General features: G+C 47.3%; 1 protein-coding gene across 1 annotated transcript in view; it reads left to right on the forward strand.

Moving 5' to 3' along the window:
• Positions 1-17,817, forward strand: part of st8sia1 (ST8 alpha-N-acetyl-neuraminide alpha-2,8-sialyltransferase 1) — a 75,210-nt gene that overhangs the window by 35,857 nt on the left and 21,536 nt on the right. The window contains exons 2-3 of the mRNA XM_078234693.1: positions 1,952-2,096; positions 2,611-2,720. Of these exons, the coding sequence (XP_078090819.1) occupies positions 1,952-2,096; positions 2,611-2,720 (255 nt within the window). The remainder of the gene's footprint in view (positions 1-1,951; positions 2,097-2,610; positions 2,721-17,817) is intronic.

Raw genomic sequence — 17,817 nt, forward strand, 5'->3', positions numbered from 1 at the left:
GAGATTATTTGGCCCATCAAATCAGCACTGACTCTCCAAAAGAGCATTTTACCCAGGCTTACCTCCTGCCCTATCTCCGTAACCCCATTCATTTACCTTGCTGATCCCCCTAACCTACACACCTTTTGACATTTAGGGACACTTTACCATGGCCAATCCACCTAACCTGCACAACTTTTCACATTTAGGAACAATTTAGCATGGCCAATCCACCTAACTTACACATCTTTGGACATTAAGGGGCAATTTAGCATGGCCAATCCACCTAACCTGCACATCTTCCGACACGAAGGGGCAATTTAGCATGGCCAATCCACCTAACCTGCAGATCTTTGGACCTTGGGAGGAAACCGGAGCACCCGGAGGAAACCCACGCAGACACGGGGAGAATGTGCAGACTCCACACAGACAGTCACCCAAGGCTGGAATCGAACCTGGATCCCTGGCATTATAAGGCAGCAGTGGGCCACCATGGGCCCACTGGGGCCACTGGGCCACCATGCCAGCAAGTCAGGCCAGCTTCTCCATGAGTTGTGTTTCACTGCCTTTCAAAGGAATCATAAATCATAGTCTGGATTTGGGAATCTTTTGAAAGGCTAAGTCAAAAGCCCTTACTCATGTCCCCTTTATGCCAACTTGTACCAACAGATGACTCCCCACCTACCCCCATACCCACTCATATGGTCCATGCCAACTCATGTCACTTCCATGCCAACTCATCTCATAGACACTCTATATGGAACCAGTGAACACACTAGTAACAGTGGGCATGTGTGGAATTGCTTACAGAATACCATTCATAATTTTCTCAAGCAAAAGCTGTTGCTACAACCCTATAAAAGTGTCAACATGCCAGACCTTTCAGGTATCAAGAAATTATTCGCATTTCACACCTCGTTATCATGTGCAAATAAGCATTGTGCCACTGGCAAAAGTGATCACAGGAAAACATGCTTGTTATAATAGCTTAAAGATGTCAATCTTCTCTCCAACTATGTCAACAAAGTATGTTAATCCTTTTATAAAATAAAGTAAATTTATTAGTCGCAAGTAAGGCTGCAATGAATTACTGTGAAATTCCCTGGTTGCCACAGTCTGGCACCTGTTCAGGTCAATGCACCTAACCAGCACGTCTTTCAGACTGTGGGAGGAAACCCACGCAGACACGGGGAGAACGTGCAAACTTCACACAGACAGTGACCCAAGGCGGGAATCAAACCCGGGTCCCTGGCGCTGTGAGGCAGCAGTGCTAACCACCATGCCACCCACTGGGAGCCTGGGCTCTCAGCCAAGCATGCATAATGAGTAAAAGTATCATTCCACCAAGCCATATTTTTATTTAACCTCCTCTGTAGTTTTTTTAAATATCCAATCCATTATCACTACTTCATCCTTCCTTTACTTCTGCACTGGCAGCGTCCTTTCCTCGAATGAAAATACCCAATTAGTACCCCAACCTCCTCACTAACATTTCATTTTGATCCCTAACCAGCCCAACTGGCACAGTGGTTAGCACTGCTGCCTCACAGTGCCAGGGACCTGGGTTTGATTCCCGGCTTGGGTTACCGTCTGTGCGGAGTCTGCGCATTCTCCCCGTGTCATGGGTTTCCTCGTACAGTCCGAAAGACGTGCTGGTTTTGTTCATTGGCCATGCTAAATTCTCCCTCAGTGTACCTGAACAAGCACTGGAGTGTGGCGACGAGGGGATTGTCACAGTAACTTCGTTGCAATGTTAATGTAAGCCTACTTGTGACTAATAATTTAACTTTAACCCTTTCATTGATTGCTTTTTTTATTATTCACGTGTTTATAAAAGGCTCTTGGGTTCCCTTTCTAACTTAGCTGGCCTGAGATTACCTCCATGCCAGGAGCAGAGATTTGTGAAATGTCCTGTTACATCTCCATGTATGATACCTGTTTTCCATTTGAAATGGTTTGTGTTTTGTTGTAGGAGGCTCCTCGAGCAATGTTGTGATGCCCAGCGGTTGTTTGCTGTAACAAAGCTGAACTCCCCCTTGGGAAAGAGCCTCAAGTTTGACGGAGAGTTCCTCTACTCGCTCCCCATCAACAATGAAATCTTCTCCATGTTTCCGCAGGTTAGCAGTCGATGTTTTGACTTCAGCCCTTATTTCAGTCAAAATGTTCTTAGCAAACGAAACAAGCCGGGAACGAAAGTAGATATGCAAGCTGTACATATTTACAGAGATGAAAGTTATCTCAGTTTGGGAAACAAAATGTTCCTAAGGTATGTTTTACGATTGCCAAACAGGCACTGTTCCTCGCATTGTGTAAAATGGATCTTAAATGAAAGGAAGTGTGAGGGAATTTAAACATGACATAGTGAATGAAGCACTTTAAACATGATGTAGTGCATGAACCATTTTATACCTGGTCTGGCGTTTAAGCGAGTTTAAATCTTATATAATGCATGAAGGATCTTAATCGTGGCATAACCTTTGAAGGATCTTGAAACAAAACTAACGTTTTGTGAAGGAAGTGGATTTAGCAATTCTGTGTAAAGCTATCAGGCCTTAAAGACCAAAGGAAACTGATAATCTAACAGGGGGCAGGGTGAATCCAGTGATTGAAAGCAGCTCTCTTTGTTGCTAGGATACACCATTGCAGTTGCCACTGAAGAAGTGCTCAGTGGTGGGAAATGGCGGAATTTTGAAGGAGAGTGGTTGTGGCAGGCAGATCGACAAGGCTGACTTTGTCATGCGGTAAGAGAGCTTTTCAATGTTTCTTGTCTGCAGTTAAGAATTAATTCCTCCTCTTGAATTTTAACTCCAGGCCTGCCTGTGTTTTGTTTCCTTCTGCGCACCCTAAAGTTTATTTATTTTGTGTCGCAAGTAGGCTTACATTAACACTGCAATGAAGTTACTGTGAAGTCCCCTAGTCGCCACACTCCGGCACCTGTTCGGGTACACTGAGGGAGAATTTGACACGGCCAATGCACCCTAACCAGCACGTCTTTCAGACTGTGGGAGGAAACCGGAGCACCCGGAGGAAACCCACGTAGATGCGGGGAGAACGTGCAAACTCCGCACAGTGACCAAAGCAGGGAATCGAACCCGGGTCCCTGGCGCTGTGAGGCAGCAGTGCTAACCACTGCGCCACCGTGCCACCCATTCAATCGGTTTGATGGTCAGAACCATTGAGGTGGGTCCTCCTGAACTATAGTGATAGTGGAGAGGTTGGTGTAGTAATAATGTCACTGGAATAGTAATCCAGAGGCCCAGGCTGTTGCTCTGGGGATGTGGGTTCAAACCCCATCACAACAACTAGGGGAATTTGAATTCAGTTAATAAATTTGCAACATGTAAGACTAGTCTCAGTGACGGTGACTATGAAAATATCATCGATTGTTGTAAAAACACATCTGGCTCATTAATGTCCTTTAGGGAAGGAAATCTGCCATCCTTACCTGGCCTGGCCTACATGTGACTCCAGACTCACAGCAATGCGGCTGACTTGTAACTGCCCTCTGAAATGGCCTAGCAAGCCACTCAGTTCAAGGGGCAATTAGGAATGGGACAATAAATGCTGCCGTTCCAGTGACACCCACATCCTATGAAAGAATTTTTTAAAAACTCTATGCAACTGTCTGGGGGGAGGATTGTATAACCGAATGAATGAAACCCAGCTAAGCCTGTTCCAAACCTCAAATTGGAAGTAAAAGTAGAAATGTCAGAAATCCCCATCAACTCACCAACTTTAAAATCAGCTACGCTGAAATGATATAGGCTGGGGGCAGCCTTAACAAGGTGGGAATGGGACTTCCACCACTCAGACACAGGAGTCTGGCTGGCAGTCAGGTAGTCTGTGCGGCACATGAACGCAGTAGTGACCACGGCTGGGACTACAGCGAGTCGCGGGAAGATTATGGATTGCGGATATCGGACTTTGAACTAAGTCCAGGAAGGGATCACGGACCCTAACACGGAGCGAGATGAGGGTGGGGGAGGGTGAGGTGTAAGAAGCACAAAGGGAGGGTGGAAATGGGCCAAATAAAGAAATAAAAGATGGGCCTAAACAAGGGTTAAATGGAAAAGGAGAATCAGAACAAAACATAGGAGCAGTGGTTAGTAAAATTGTTGAACTCAGTCAGTATGATGCCCAGTCATAAGATGTGGGCTGAATTTTGAGCTACTGTTGAGCTTCATTGGAACAGTTTGACAGGCTGGGGACAGAGAGGTCAGAGTGGGAGTCCAGCGTTTGTTGCCCATCCCTAATCGCTTGGCGTAGAGGGCATTTAAGAGTCAGCGGTGGGGCTGGAGTCACATATAGGCCAGACCAGGTGCGGACAGCAGATTTTCTTGCCTACAGGGCAATGAGCCAGATAGGATTTTACAGCAATCGATGATAGTCTCATGGCCACCATTAGTGAGACTGGCCTTCAAATCAAAATTTTATTAAGTGAATTTAAATCCCACCAGCTATCATGGAATGATTCAAATGAATACCTCTGAGGCATTATCCTGGGTCCTTGAGACTAGCTTAGTGACAATGCTACTCTCACTTTCCTGCGAGCTTTGATTCCATATTTGTCTCAACCAATGTGTTATCGCAAACCTCACTGGTGACTGTCATTCTGGAAATCTGGAAATGTCTTGCTGCATTTTGTCGCAGTCCTCAGGATTGCCTGTACCCTTTGCTTATGAGCGAGTCGCAAATTTTAAAATTATATTTCTGATTCTCCAAATCATGAAGTAAGTAGTGAACAACATGGCTCCTAGAGCCAATCCCTGTGGAATACCCTTCCAATTTTCCGCCAATCTGAGTGACTAACTTTATCCCTCCCTTCCCCCTACTTTCTGTCTTCTGTTTCGTAGCCGGTTTTACCATCCATTATACTATTTGCCCCCTTACTCTACCTTCTCTGGCCTTAGTCATGTGAGATTTCAGATTAAGGTCGGGATTTCCACCGCCCCCCTCTCCCCGCCGGGTGGGATGGGTTTTCCCACAGCAGAGGCGGCTCGCCATTGGTCACCGGAGCCAGTGGCCATTTGTGTTGCCCGCAGGCCATACCGCCGGGGAACCTACCATGGCAGGGAGGGTGGGGGGTGTGTGGTTGTCTTCAGCGGGAGTGGAAGGTGCCACCAGGTGATAAGGGCCAGAAAATCGCAGCCTTCGTCTTTTTTTTGTGAAAAGTTATTAGTTAGCACAATGTCTCGTAATAAAACAGAAATTACACTATTTTGTAGCTTGTACCACAAACAACTAATCAGTGAACCATTTTCCTTGCACGCTGAGAGTTGTCACTTGATTGCAAGTTTCTTTTCATTTTAATTTTTTTTTGTCCCGTGTTCCAACTCTTGCCTCTCTCCAGGAAGGATCATAGAATAGAATCATAGAATCCCTACAGTACAGAAAGAGGCCATTCGGCCCATCGAGTCTGCACCGACCACAATCCCACCCAGGCCCCACCCCCCTATCCCTACATATTTTACCCACTAATCCCTCTAACCTACGCATCTCAGGACACTAAGGGGCAATTTTAGCATGGCCAATCAACCTAACCCGCACATCTTTGGACTGTGGGAGGAAACCGGAGCACCCGGAGGAAACCCACGCAGACACGAGGAGAATGTGCAAACTCCACACAGACAGTGACCCAAGCCGGGAATCGAACCCAGGCCCCTGGAGCTGTGAAGCAGCAGTGCTAACCACTGTGCTACCATGCCGCCCACAAGGAGGAAATGACTCATGCCTAACACCCTGACTCAGTGGGTCGCATTGTCTCTTCTGAAGGTTGTGGGTTTGAGTCTCATTTCAGAGACTTCAGCACAGTATCCAGGCTTGGCATCCCAATGCAGTGCTGAGGGAGTGTTTCATTGTTGGAACCTGTCTCTTTCGGGTGTAATATTAAACCAAGGCCTCGTCTGCTCTCTCAGGTGGACGTAGTCTGTCCCATTCCATTCAACGAAGAGTCATTACAGCATAGAAGGTGGCCATTTGGCCCACCGAGACAATGCTGGCTTTCTAATTGGCCACATTTCCCTTCTCTACCCCTGTAGCTCTGCAGGTGTACTTTCTTCAAGTGTCCATCCAATTTCCTTTTGGAATCATTGATTGGTTCCACTTTCACCACCCTCGTTGTCAGTGGGTTCAAGTTTTAAACCACTCACTGCGTGAAAGTGTTCTTTTTCACACTTCCCCCTGCATCTCCTGTATAAAATTTTAAATCTGTGTCCCCTGGTCTTTGTATGATTAGTTAATGGGAACCACTTTCTGTTGACCTGCTTGTCATAATCTTGTACACCTCCATAAAATCTTCTCTCAATCTCCTTTGTTCCAAGGAGGTTTCCATTCTGGTAAACCTCCTCTGCACCCTCTCAAGGACATTCACATCTTGCCTAAAGTGTGGTGCCCAAAGCTGGACGCAATACTCTAGTTGTGGCCTAACTAGAGCTTTATAAACATTCAGCATAAATTCCCTGCTTTTGTATTCAGTACCTCTATGCGTGGTGCTCAAGATCCAATGACATACTTTGCTACCCACTCTCCGGAAGGGTGGGATTATACACCCTCACTCGGGTGAGACCGGAAATTCCTGCCCGAGGTCAATGGAGATTTCCGTTGTCGGATCCTCGCCCGCGCTGATTCCATGGCGGGCAGGGCGGAAGAGTTGCAGTCAATGTGGCCCACCACAGATCGATGGACGAGGTCCCTCTGTCCCAGCACACTCTTTAGAACCATGCCAGCAAGTGTCTCCCTATCTCTTTTGCAAAAATGCATCACTTTACACTTCTCTGTATTAAGTTCTACCTGCCACTTGTCTGACCATTTTTGTAATCCACCTATGCTCTGTTTTAGTCAATGGTTATCATCCCCAGTGTTTGCTGTTGCTCCAATTTAGATTTCATTGACAAATTTTGAAATTTGACTCCATTCCAATAGTCAAACCATTTATAGATGTCAAAAAAGCAGTGGTTTAGCACTGACACTTGGGGAAGACCACTGCTATATGCTAAATTCTCCCTCAGTGTACCCGAACAGGCACCGGAGTGTGGCAACTAGGGGATTTTCACAGTAATTTCATTGCAGTGTCAATGAAAGCCTACTTGTGATGAATAAATAAAGTTTAACTTTATCTGTTTGAAGGACAAAATAAAGTCAAACAAAGACCTTTCCCAATTGTCACCCAATGAACCTACTGAAGTGTGCATGTAGGTGGACTTCACATGGAGCAGGATCATGTTGGCTATGCGGCAGTTCAATGCAGTACTGTTTAAAGTATATTTATTATTGTCGCAAGTCAGCCTACATTAACACTGCAATGAAGTTACTGTGAAAATCTCCTAGTCATCACACTCCAGCACCTGTTCAGGTACACTGAGGGAGAATTTAGCATGGCCAATGCACCTAACCAGCACGTCTTTCAGACTGTGGGGGGAAACCGCAACACCTGGAGGAAACCCACGCAAACACGCGGAGAACGTGTAGACTCCACACAGACAGTGACCCAAGCCGGGAATCGAACCCGGGTCCCTGGCGCTGTGAGGCAGCAGTGTTGACCACTGTGCCATCGTGCCACCCACTGTTCTTCTGCAGCACTGACTGTGTTGATTGCAATTAGTGCAACCTACTTCTGTGAAGCTAGATTGTCCATGGCGGATTGTAATGAAAATAAATCAACGGCCAGGATGAACATTGACTATGAGATCAGTCATCAGGACATTGCCAGAATCTACTATTAAGGCACTTTGAAAAGCATAGAACAAGTTAGTCTTATTGGAAATAAAAATTGCCCTGTCTATGGGGGAAAAAAATGGGAACATTTTAAAACAGGCAGCTTATTTGCTATTGGCGCCGTTTGAACTTCGGAAGACCGGAAACTGAACTGGAATGGCCACGCAAATACTGTGATCAAAAGAGCATGTCAGAGATGGATTCGAATCCCACCACGGCAGCTGGTAGAATTTGAATTCAATAAAAAATATCTGGAATTAAGAATCCATAAGAGATGTGTGGTTGGTGTGATTAGGAAAGTGCAGAGAGCCAAGAACATCTGAAGGATGGCACAGTCAAAAGTTAGTCAAGGGAAGGAAGGTCAGCAGAATGCTGATCACAGTGCGCTTGATAACATGGAGAAATGATGCAACAGCTACGAGAGGAATCAGGCAACAAACTTCCTCTTGTACATTGTCTGGGAGCAATAAAAAAAATGAAACCAAGATATACCAGCGCAATGGGAGGTGTGGGGCGCAAAATCATTCAGCCAAAGTTCATTAGTCTGCATTGAAAAATCATAGAATCCATCGAATCATAGAATCCTACAATGCAGAAGGAGGCCATTTGGCCCATCGAGTCTGCACCGACTGCAATCCCAGCTAGGCTCTATCCCCATAACCCCGCACGTTTACCCTGCTAATCCCCTGGCACTAAGGGTCAATTTAGCATGGCCAATCCACCTAACCTGCACCCAAGTGGGTGAAGACAAAAGTTGGGAATTGGAAGGGGTACAAAGAGTTCTCTGAAATCCTTCCATTATTTGGCTAACATCGAAAGGGAAATGATTTGAGGCAAGCCTGTCAGAATCTTGCGCTGATGGGCTCAGAGCCTCGAAAGCTTGTGTGGCTTTTGCTACCAAATAAACCTGTTGGACTTTAACCTGGTGTTGTTAAGAATCTTGCGCAACAGAGTGTAGTGAGCAAGCAAGCCTTTCCACAGCTGAGGCACAGGTTGGGAATGGAGTCTTACTTACCTGCAGTTCCCAATGAGAATGGACCCGTTTGCAGAGTTGGGGTATGTTGTGGAGAGATGGGAAAAAGCCAGCACCAAGGAGATGGATATTTTTGTTCAGTTAACAACATGTTGGCAGAGGTAGTGTTGAACAGCAAGTGGTAATGACCTGGAACTCTCCCCGTATCAGGGTAGTGGAAGCAGAGGTGGCCAATGATTTCAAAAGGAATTTGGACTTTCACTTAGAGCAAAATAAACTTGGAGGGCGACAGAGATAGAACAGAAGAATGGGATGAACTGGATTGTGCTGCAGAAAAATCATAAAATCCCTACAATGCAGAACGAGGCCATTCAGCCCATCGAGCCTGCACTGACAACTATGCCACCCAGGCCGTATCCCCCTAACCCAATGTTTTACCCTGTGGGTAATCCCCTGATACTAAGGGGCAATTCTAGCATGGCCAATCCACCTAACTGGCACATCTTTGGACTGTGGGAGAAAACCGGAGCACCCGGAGGAAACCCACGCAGACACAGGAAGAACGTGCAGACTCCACACAGACAATCACGCAAGCCCGGAATTGAACTCGGGTCCCTTGCACTGTGAGGGAGCAGTGCTAACCACTATACCACTGTGCCGCCCCTTTTGGCATGTATTTGATGGTTTCCATCTGTGCCTTAGTGACTCTGTCTGATCAGTTGCTTGAATACAACTAGAATAAGTACATCAATAATTGGCCAGTCATTTAAAAGCATTCAATGGTCCCCAGCCAGTGTAGACTTTCTAAGAGTGTTGAGGGAAACAGCATGAACTCTTGTGAAGTCTGCCAGTGGGGAGCCTCTTTGGGAATGTGTGGAAAAGGCCATACACACATCAAAAACCTCTCACGACCTGCGGTCACCCAGAGTGCTTTTTTGAAGAACCATCACTATGATAATGTAGGAGATAAGGCAGCCAGTTGGTGTACAGCAAGCTGCCACCAACAGCAACGTGATCTGTTCTTTTTTAGGGATGTTGATTGCAGCGACAAGAATGTGACAGACCAGGAGGCCATTCGGCCCATCGAGTCTGCACCATCCAGATCCTACTCCCGTAACCCCACATATTTACCCTGCTAATCCCCCTGACACTAAGGTCAATTTAGCACGGCCAATCAGCCTAACCCACACATCTTTGGATTGTGGGAGGAAACCGGAGCACCCGGAGGAAACCCACGCAGAAACGGGGTGAAAACTCCGCACGGACAATGGCCTAAGCCAGGAATCGAACCCGGGTCACTGGCATTGTGAGGCAGCAGTGCTAACCATTTTGCCACCCTGCCGCCTGAGTCACTATGGGAATGCAGCAAACACCCCACACTAACACTGCAGCTCCGACAAGCTCCACGTTTGGTGTGAGCTCTCCACTCTGCCAGCCTGTCCGACAATTTTCTTCCCATTTACAAACTCAAAACAGAAGCCCATTTCGACTTCTACATCCCCTGATGTACAATCACCACTAGCTCAGAGACTGAAATGAAATGTCTGGAGACCTAGCCGTCTGTGATCTGGACTAGCTACACCATAGCCTTAGATAATTGTCAAAAAGCCATTCTGACCATAATGTAAATAAAACTGATTCAAGCCCCAGCTCTGTTTAGACAAACCAAAAACTGTGTTTCAATTCTCTTCATCCATCCAACACTTTCTGTTAATCATTAAGCAGACTATAAAGGGCCAATTTGTATCTAAGTGACAGGATATAAGTCTTATTTAGTATAAATCCCAGAGTGAAGAGGAGGAAAACATTCCAGAATTACCATAGAATCCTACAGTGCAGGAGGCCATTCAGCCCATCGAGTCTGCACCAACTACAATCCCATCCAGGCCCTATCCCTGTGAGCCCATGCATTTACCCGAGCTAGTTCCCCTGATACTAAGAAGCAATTTATCATGGCCAATCCACCTAACCCACACATCTTTGGACCGTGGGAGGAAACCGGAGCATTCGGAGGAAACCCACTCAGACACGGGGAGAATGTGTAAACTTCACACAGACAGTGATCTGAGGCCGAAATTGAACCTGGGTCCCCGGCACTGTGAGGCAGCAGTGCTAACCACTGTGCCACCGTGCCGCCCCTAATAGATTTAAGGTGATTGGTGGAAGAGTTAGAGATGACATGAGAAGGAACTTTCTCACCCAGGGGGTGGTGGGCTCAGTGACAGCTCTTTAAACCATGAGTCAGAAGATCATAGGCTCAAGCTACACTGCAGAGACTTGAGCACATAATCTAAAGGCAACAATGCAGTGCCGTACTGAGGAATCATCGAATCCCTACAGTACAGAAGAGGCCATTGGGCCCATTTAGTCTGCGCTGACTCTCTGACAGAGTATCTTATCTGGGCCCTCTCCCCACCCCATGCCCCCGTAACCCCACACATTTCCCATGGCTAATCCATCTAACCTACACATCCTGGCTTGGTGGTCATGGTAGAGTGGGGAATATTCCAGGCCACGAGGTTACAGTTTGTGGTTAAGTACAATTCTGCTGCTGCTGATGGCCCACAGTGTCTATTTGAAGTCTATCCCATTTAGTACAGGGGTAGTACCACACAATAACATGATGGAGGGTATCTTCAGTGTGAAGACGGGACTCCACAAGGACTGTTCGGTGGTCATTCTTACCGATACTGTCATGTACAGATGGCAGGTTGGTGAGGATGAGGTCAAGTATGCTTTTCCCTCTTGTTGGTTCCCTCACCACCTGCCGCAGTCCCAGTCTAACAGCGATGTCCTTTAGGATCCGGCCAACTCAGTCTGTGATGGCACTACCGAGCCACTCTTTGTAAGGAACATTGAAGTCCCCACCCAGAGTACATTCTGCACCCTTGTCACCGTTAGTGCTTCCTCCAATTGGTGTTCAGCATGGAGGAGCGCTGCTTCATCAGCAGAGGGAGGATGGTGTGTGGAAATCAGCAGGAGGTTTCCTTACCCATGTTTGACCTGTTGCCATGAGAATTCATGGGGTCCAGAGTTAATGTTGAGGACTCCCAGGGCAATCGCCTCCCAACTGCATGTCACGGTGCCGCCACCTCTGCTGGGTCTGTCCTTCCGGTGGGACAGGCCACATCCAGGAGTGGTGATTGTGGTGGCTGGAACATTATCTGTACAGTATGATTCTGTGAGACAGCTGTTGCTTGACTAATCTGTGAGACAGCTCTCCCAGTTTTGGCACAAGCCCCCAGATGTTAGTAAGGAGGACTTTGCAGGATCTGGTTTGCCGCGATTTTTAAATTCATTCTTGGGACTTGGGCGTCGCTGGTTGGCCAGCATTTATTGCCCAACTCTAGTTGCTCGAGGACAGTGGAGAGTCAACCACATTGCTGTGGCTCTGGAGTCACATGTAGGCCAGACCACGTAAGGATGGCAGATTTCCTTCCCTAAAGGACATCGGTGAACCAGATGGGTTTTTCTGACAATCGACAATGGTTTCATGGTCATTAGTAGATTCTTAATTCCAGATTTTATTTTTAGTGAACTCAATTCCACCCTCTGCCGTGGTGGGAATTGAACCCGGGTCCCCAGAACATTAGCTGAGTTTCTGGATTAGTAGTCTAGCCATAATACCACTTGCCCATTGCCTCCCCATTTAAGGCCATTGTCCTTTCCAGTGCCTAGATTGATGCAGGGTGGTCTGTCCGGTTTCGTTATGTTTTCTTTGTAGTCGTTGGATACAACTAAGTGACATTTAAGAGACATCATAGAAATCATAGAGACCCTACAGCACAGAAAGAGGCCATTCGGCCGATCGAGTCTGCACCGACCACAATCCCACCCAGGCCCTACCCCCATATCCCTACATATTTTACCTGCTAATCGCTCTAACCTATGCATCTCAGGACACTAAGGGGCAATTTTAGCATCGCCAATCAACCTAACCCGCACATCTTTGGACTGTGGGAGGAAACCGGAGCACCCGGAGGAAACCCACGCAGACACGAGGAGAATGTGCAAACTCCACACAGACAGTGACCCAAGCCGGTAATCGAATCCAGGCCCCAGGAGCTGTGAAGCAGCAGTGCTAACCACTGTGCTACCGTGCCGCTAACTCACTGCGCTGCTGGGAGAATCTAATGTTTGGAACCAAGGAAGCCTGGTAATTATACAGTGCCTTTCACGACACCAGGTGTCGATTTAGATCGGCACACTTTCGAATAGTGCCCCTTCTTACCGCAGGCAGAGCACAACACAGCTTTAGCGGGACACCGTTGCCGAGTATGCTTCGCTCCCCCACAGAAGTAACACCGCGGGCCGCCCGGAGCTGCTGCCGTCGTCTGGCCCGAGTGTGAGCACGCCATTACGCAGCATTTCGAACCCGAGGGACGAGGAGGGATTGGCGACTGCTCCTGCCACGTTGTCTCCACGTGGTCTTCAGGATACAATACTAGGCTTTTGGAGGCCGTCTCCAGCATCTCCGCTAGCTCTATTGCCTGGGTAAGGTCAAGGTTACCTTTCTCCAGTAGTTTAAGTTGAATGTACGATGATCCGACTCCCGCCACAAACGCATCTCGGGCGAGGTCGTTCATATTCTGCTCAGCCAACACAGCTTTGCAGTTACAGCCCCTGGCTAGCTGTAGGAGCTCGTTCGCGTATTCCTCCATCGTTTCGCCAGACTGCCGTCGTCGAGTGGCTAAGAGGTAACGAGCGTGTATTTCGTTGGGCGGTTTGATATAACGCTTCTTCAGAAGCTCGAGGGCCTTTGTGTAATCGGTGGCTGCACGGATCGCGAGGTAGACAGTGTCGCTTACCCTCGCATGGAGGACCCAGAGTCTGTCATCATCTGTGGTGACCGCTGCGGAGGCTGCCAGGTAGTCTTCGAAACACTTCAGCCAGTGGTCTAAGGTGTTAGAGGCGCCCACCGCACGTGGATCTAGTGTAAGGCGTTCCGGCTTCAGTAACTGCTCCATACTCTCTTTTTTTCTTCGACAAGAGTTTATTTGCAGCAAATAAAATTGATGCGCGTTATCATACATGAGGCTTGATGCTCAGGAAATAAAGGCTTTTATTTGCTGGAACAAAGCAGCTAACAATTATATACACGATCCCAGACTGAGGGGTCCCAGCCAGAGCAGGGACCTTTATACCTCTCCCAGGAGGCGGAGCCCGACTGGGATGTACCACAACACTACAATACAAAGGTGTAACAACCCCACCCTAACCCCAACAGCAACAAGTAGCACAACCCATCCCTAACCCAACAGCAACATATGTACATACTTGTAGTACTGGCCAGACCCTGGCTCAGTACTATCCAGTGGGAACCAACGATGGTTCACCACACAATGGATGATGGTTTCATGGTCGTCATTTGATTTTTCAAACCCAGATTTTTTTTAAAATTGAGTTTAACTCCCGCCATGATGGGATTTGAACCCAGGTTGCCAGGAGATTATGTTGGGTCTTTGGCCACTGACAATACCACTGTGCCGCCACTCACCCCGGTTCCACCAGCTTCCTTCCTACAGTGCTGCAGTCAAAGTGACCATTTATTAACAGAAGTAGTGGGCAAGTCCAATTATGCAAAAGGGTACGATACCAAATTAACATCAGAGGCTTTTGCAGCTTTAAAAAGAAAGTGGCAATGTAAAGCAACACAGCTTGCTTTGAATAATTTTTGTTTAGTCAAATCATTCCTTACTATTTCCTTCATTGTCAATTTATCAGATGTAACGGCTTTTAATACCCTGTGATAGGGACGGTATTACATATGTGACATTTGCAGGAAGTCACTGTTATACAGAAGTCTCAATATGTTACACTTAATGTTGTGCTATTGTTGATCAGACTTGGACCCTTCGGGATATGTGAGGTTACAAACTGGCTTGTCATTTCATGGTGTAAAGCTAACCAATTTAAACTGGGACAGCCTGTGTCCAATCTTGACATGGATCGTTCTGCTCCACTTCTGAACTTGTGGAGCCTTTTTCCATAGACACCTCAGGCAGGCCCCTTAACTAGTTATGCTCACCACATTTAAGACTTGCCTTGATAGACATATGAACAAAAGGGGAACAGAGGGATATAAACGGTTGGTCTAGAAAGGACAATGTGGTTGGTGCAAGCTTGGAGGGCTTGTTCCTGTGCTGTCCTGTTCTTTGTTCTTTGTTTAGCTAGGCATAGGTGCCAATAAATTTAGCAAAGAACAGGACAGACATTGAGCCTAAATTACTTTGATCTCTTCAGCCACCAACGAAAGTGGAGTTAGAACATAGAACATAGAAAAACTACAACACAAACAGGCCCTTCGGCCCACAAGTTGCGCCGGTCATGTCCCTACCTACCTAGGCCTATATATAGGCTTACTTATAACCCTCAATCCTATTAAGTCCCATGTACTCATCCAGAAGTCTCTTAAAAGACCCTATCGAGTTTGCCTCCACCACCATTGACGGCAGCCGATTCCACTCACCCACCACCCTCTGAGTGAAAAACTTACCCCTGACATCTCCTCTGTACCTACTCCCCAGCACCTTAAACCTGTGTCCTCTCGTAGCAGCCATTTCAGCCCTGGGAAAAAAGCCTCTGCGAATCCACCCGATCTATACCTCTCAACATCTTGTACACCTCTATCAGGTCGCCTCTCATCCTTTGTCTCTCCAAGGAGAAAAGACTGAGTTCCCTCAACCTAACCTCATAAGGCATGCCACCCAATCCAGGTAACATCCTTGTAAATCTTCTCTGCACCCTTTCAATAATTTCTACATCCTTCCTGTAATGAGGCGACCAGAACTGAGCACAGTACTCTAAGTGGGGTCTGAAGAGGGTCTTATAAAGCTGCATCATTATCTCCCGACTCCTAAACTCAATCCCTCGATTGATGAAGGCCAGCACACCATATGCCTTCTTAACCACCTCCTCTACCTGCGAGGCCGATTTAAGAGTTAAATATTGATTTCTTTTAAATGACAATGGATGATGGTTTCGTGGTCATCAGTAGATTTTTAAAACCCAGATTTTTTTAAAAATTGAGTTTAAAATCCTGTGATAGGGATGGTATTACATATGTGGAAGTCACTGTTATACAGAAATCTCAATATGTTACACTTAATGTGGTGCTATTGTTGATCAGACTTGGACCCTTCAGGATATGTGAGGTTACAAACTGGCTTGTCATTTAAACCAATTTAAACTGGGACAGCCTGTGTCCAATCTTGACATGGATCGTTCTGCTCCACTTCTGAACTTGTGGAGCCTTTTTCCATAGACACCCAAGGCAGGCCCCTTAATTAGTTATGCTCACCACATTTAAGACTTGTCTTGATAGACATATGAACAAAAGGGGAACAGAAGGATATAAACAGTTGGTCTAGATAGGACAACGTGATTGGCGCAGGCTTGGAGGGCCGAAAGGCCTGTTCCTGCGCTGTACTGTTCTTTGTTTAATCATAGAAATCATAGAAACCCTACAGTACAGAAAGAGGCCATTAGGCCCATCGAGTCTGCACCGACCACAATCCCACCCAGGCCCTACCCCCATATCCCTACATATTTTACCTGCTAATCGCTCTAACCTATGCATCTCAGGACACTAAGGGGCAATTTTAGCATGGCCAATCAACCTAACCCGCACATCTTTGGACTGTGGGAGGAAACCGGAGCACCCGGAGGAAACCCACGCAGACACGAGGAGAATGTGCAAACTCCACACAGACAGTGACCCAAGCCGGTAATCGAACCCAGGCCCCAGGGGCTGTGAAGCAGCAGTGCTAACCACTGTGCTACCGTGCCGCTAACTCACTGCGCTGCTGGGAGAATCTAATGTTTGGAACCAAGGAAGCCTGGTAATTATACAGTGCCTTTCACGACACCAGGTGTCGATTTAGATCGGCACACTTTCGAATAGTGCCCCTTCTTACCGCAGGCGGAGCACAACACAGCTTTAGCGGGACACCGTTGCCGAGTATGCTTCGCTCCCCCACAGAAGTAACACCGCGGGCCGCCCGGAGCTGTTGCCGTCGTCTGGCCCGAGTGTGAGCACGCCATTACGCAGCATTTCGAACCCGAGGGACGAGGAGGGATTGGCGACTGCTCCTGCCACGTTGTCTCCATGTGGTCTTCAGGATACAATACTAGGCTTTTGGAGGCTGTCTCCAGCATCTCCGCTAGCTCTATTGCCTGGGTAAGGTCAAGGTTACCTTTCTCCAGTAGTTTAAGTCGAATGTACGACGATCCGACTCCCGCCACAAACGCATCACGGGCGAGGTCGTTCATACTCTGCTCTGCCGACACAGCTTTGCAGTTACAGCCCCTGGCTAGCTGTAGGAGCTCGTTCGCGTATTCCTCCATCGTTTCGCCAGACTGCCGTCGTCGAGAGGCTAAGAGGTAACAAGCGTGTATTTCGTTGGGCGGTTTGATATAACGCTTCTTCAGAAGCTCGAGGGCCTTTGTGTAATCGGTGGCCGCATGGATCGCGAGGTAGACAGTGTCGCTTACCCTCGCATGGAGGACCCGGAGTCTGTCATCATCTGTGGTGACCGCTGCGGAGGCTGCCAGGTAGTCTTCGAAACACTTCAGCCAGTGGTCGAAGGTGTTAGAGGCGCCCACAGCACGTGGATCTAGTGTAAGGCGTTCCAGCTTCAGTATCTGCTCCATACTCTCTTTTTTTCTTCGACGAGAGTTTATTTACAGCAAATAAAATTGATGCGCGTTATCATACACGAGGCTTGATGCTCAGGAAATAAAGGCTTTTATTTGCTGTAACAAAGCAGCTAACAATTATATACACGATCCCAGACTGAGGGGTCCCAGCCAGAGCAGGGACCTTTATACCTCTCCCAGGAGGCGGAGCCCGACTGGGATGTACCACAACACTACAATACAAAGGTGTAACAATCCCACCCTAACCCCAACAGCAACAAGTAGCACAACCCATCCCTAACCCAACAGGAACATATGTACATACTTGTAGTACTGGCCAGACCCTGGCTCAGTACTATCCAGTGGGAACCAACGATGGTTCACCACACAATGGATGATGGTTTCATGGTCATCATTTGATTTTTTAAACCCAGATTTTTTTAAAAATTGAGTTTAACTCCCGCCATGATGGGATTTGAACCCAGGTTGCCAGGAGATTATGTTGGGTCTTTGGC

Source organism: Mustelus asterias, chromosome 19, assembly GCF_964213995.1.
Source record: "Mustelus asterias chromosome 19, sMusAst1.hap1.1, whole genome shotgun sequence".
Taxonomy (NCBI): domain Eukaryota; kingdom Metazoa; phylum Chordata; class Chondrichthyes; order Carcharhiniformes; family Triakidae; genus Mustelus; species Mustelus asterias.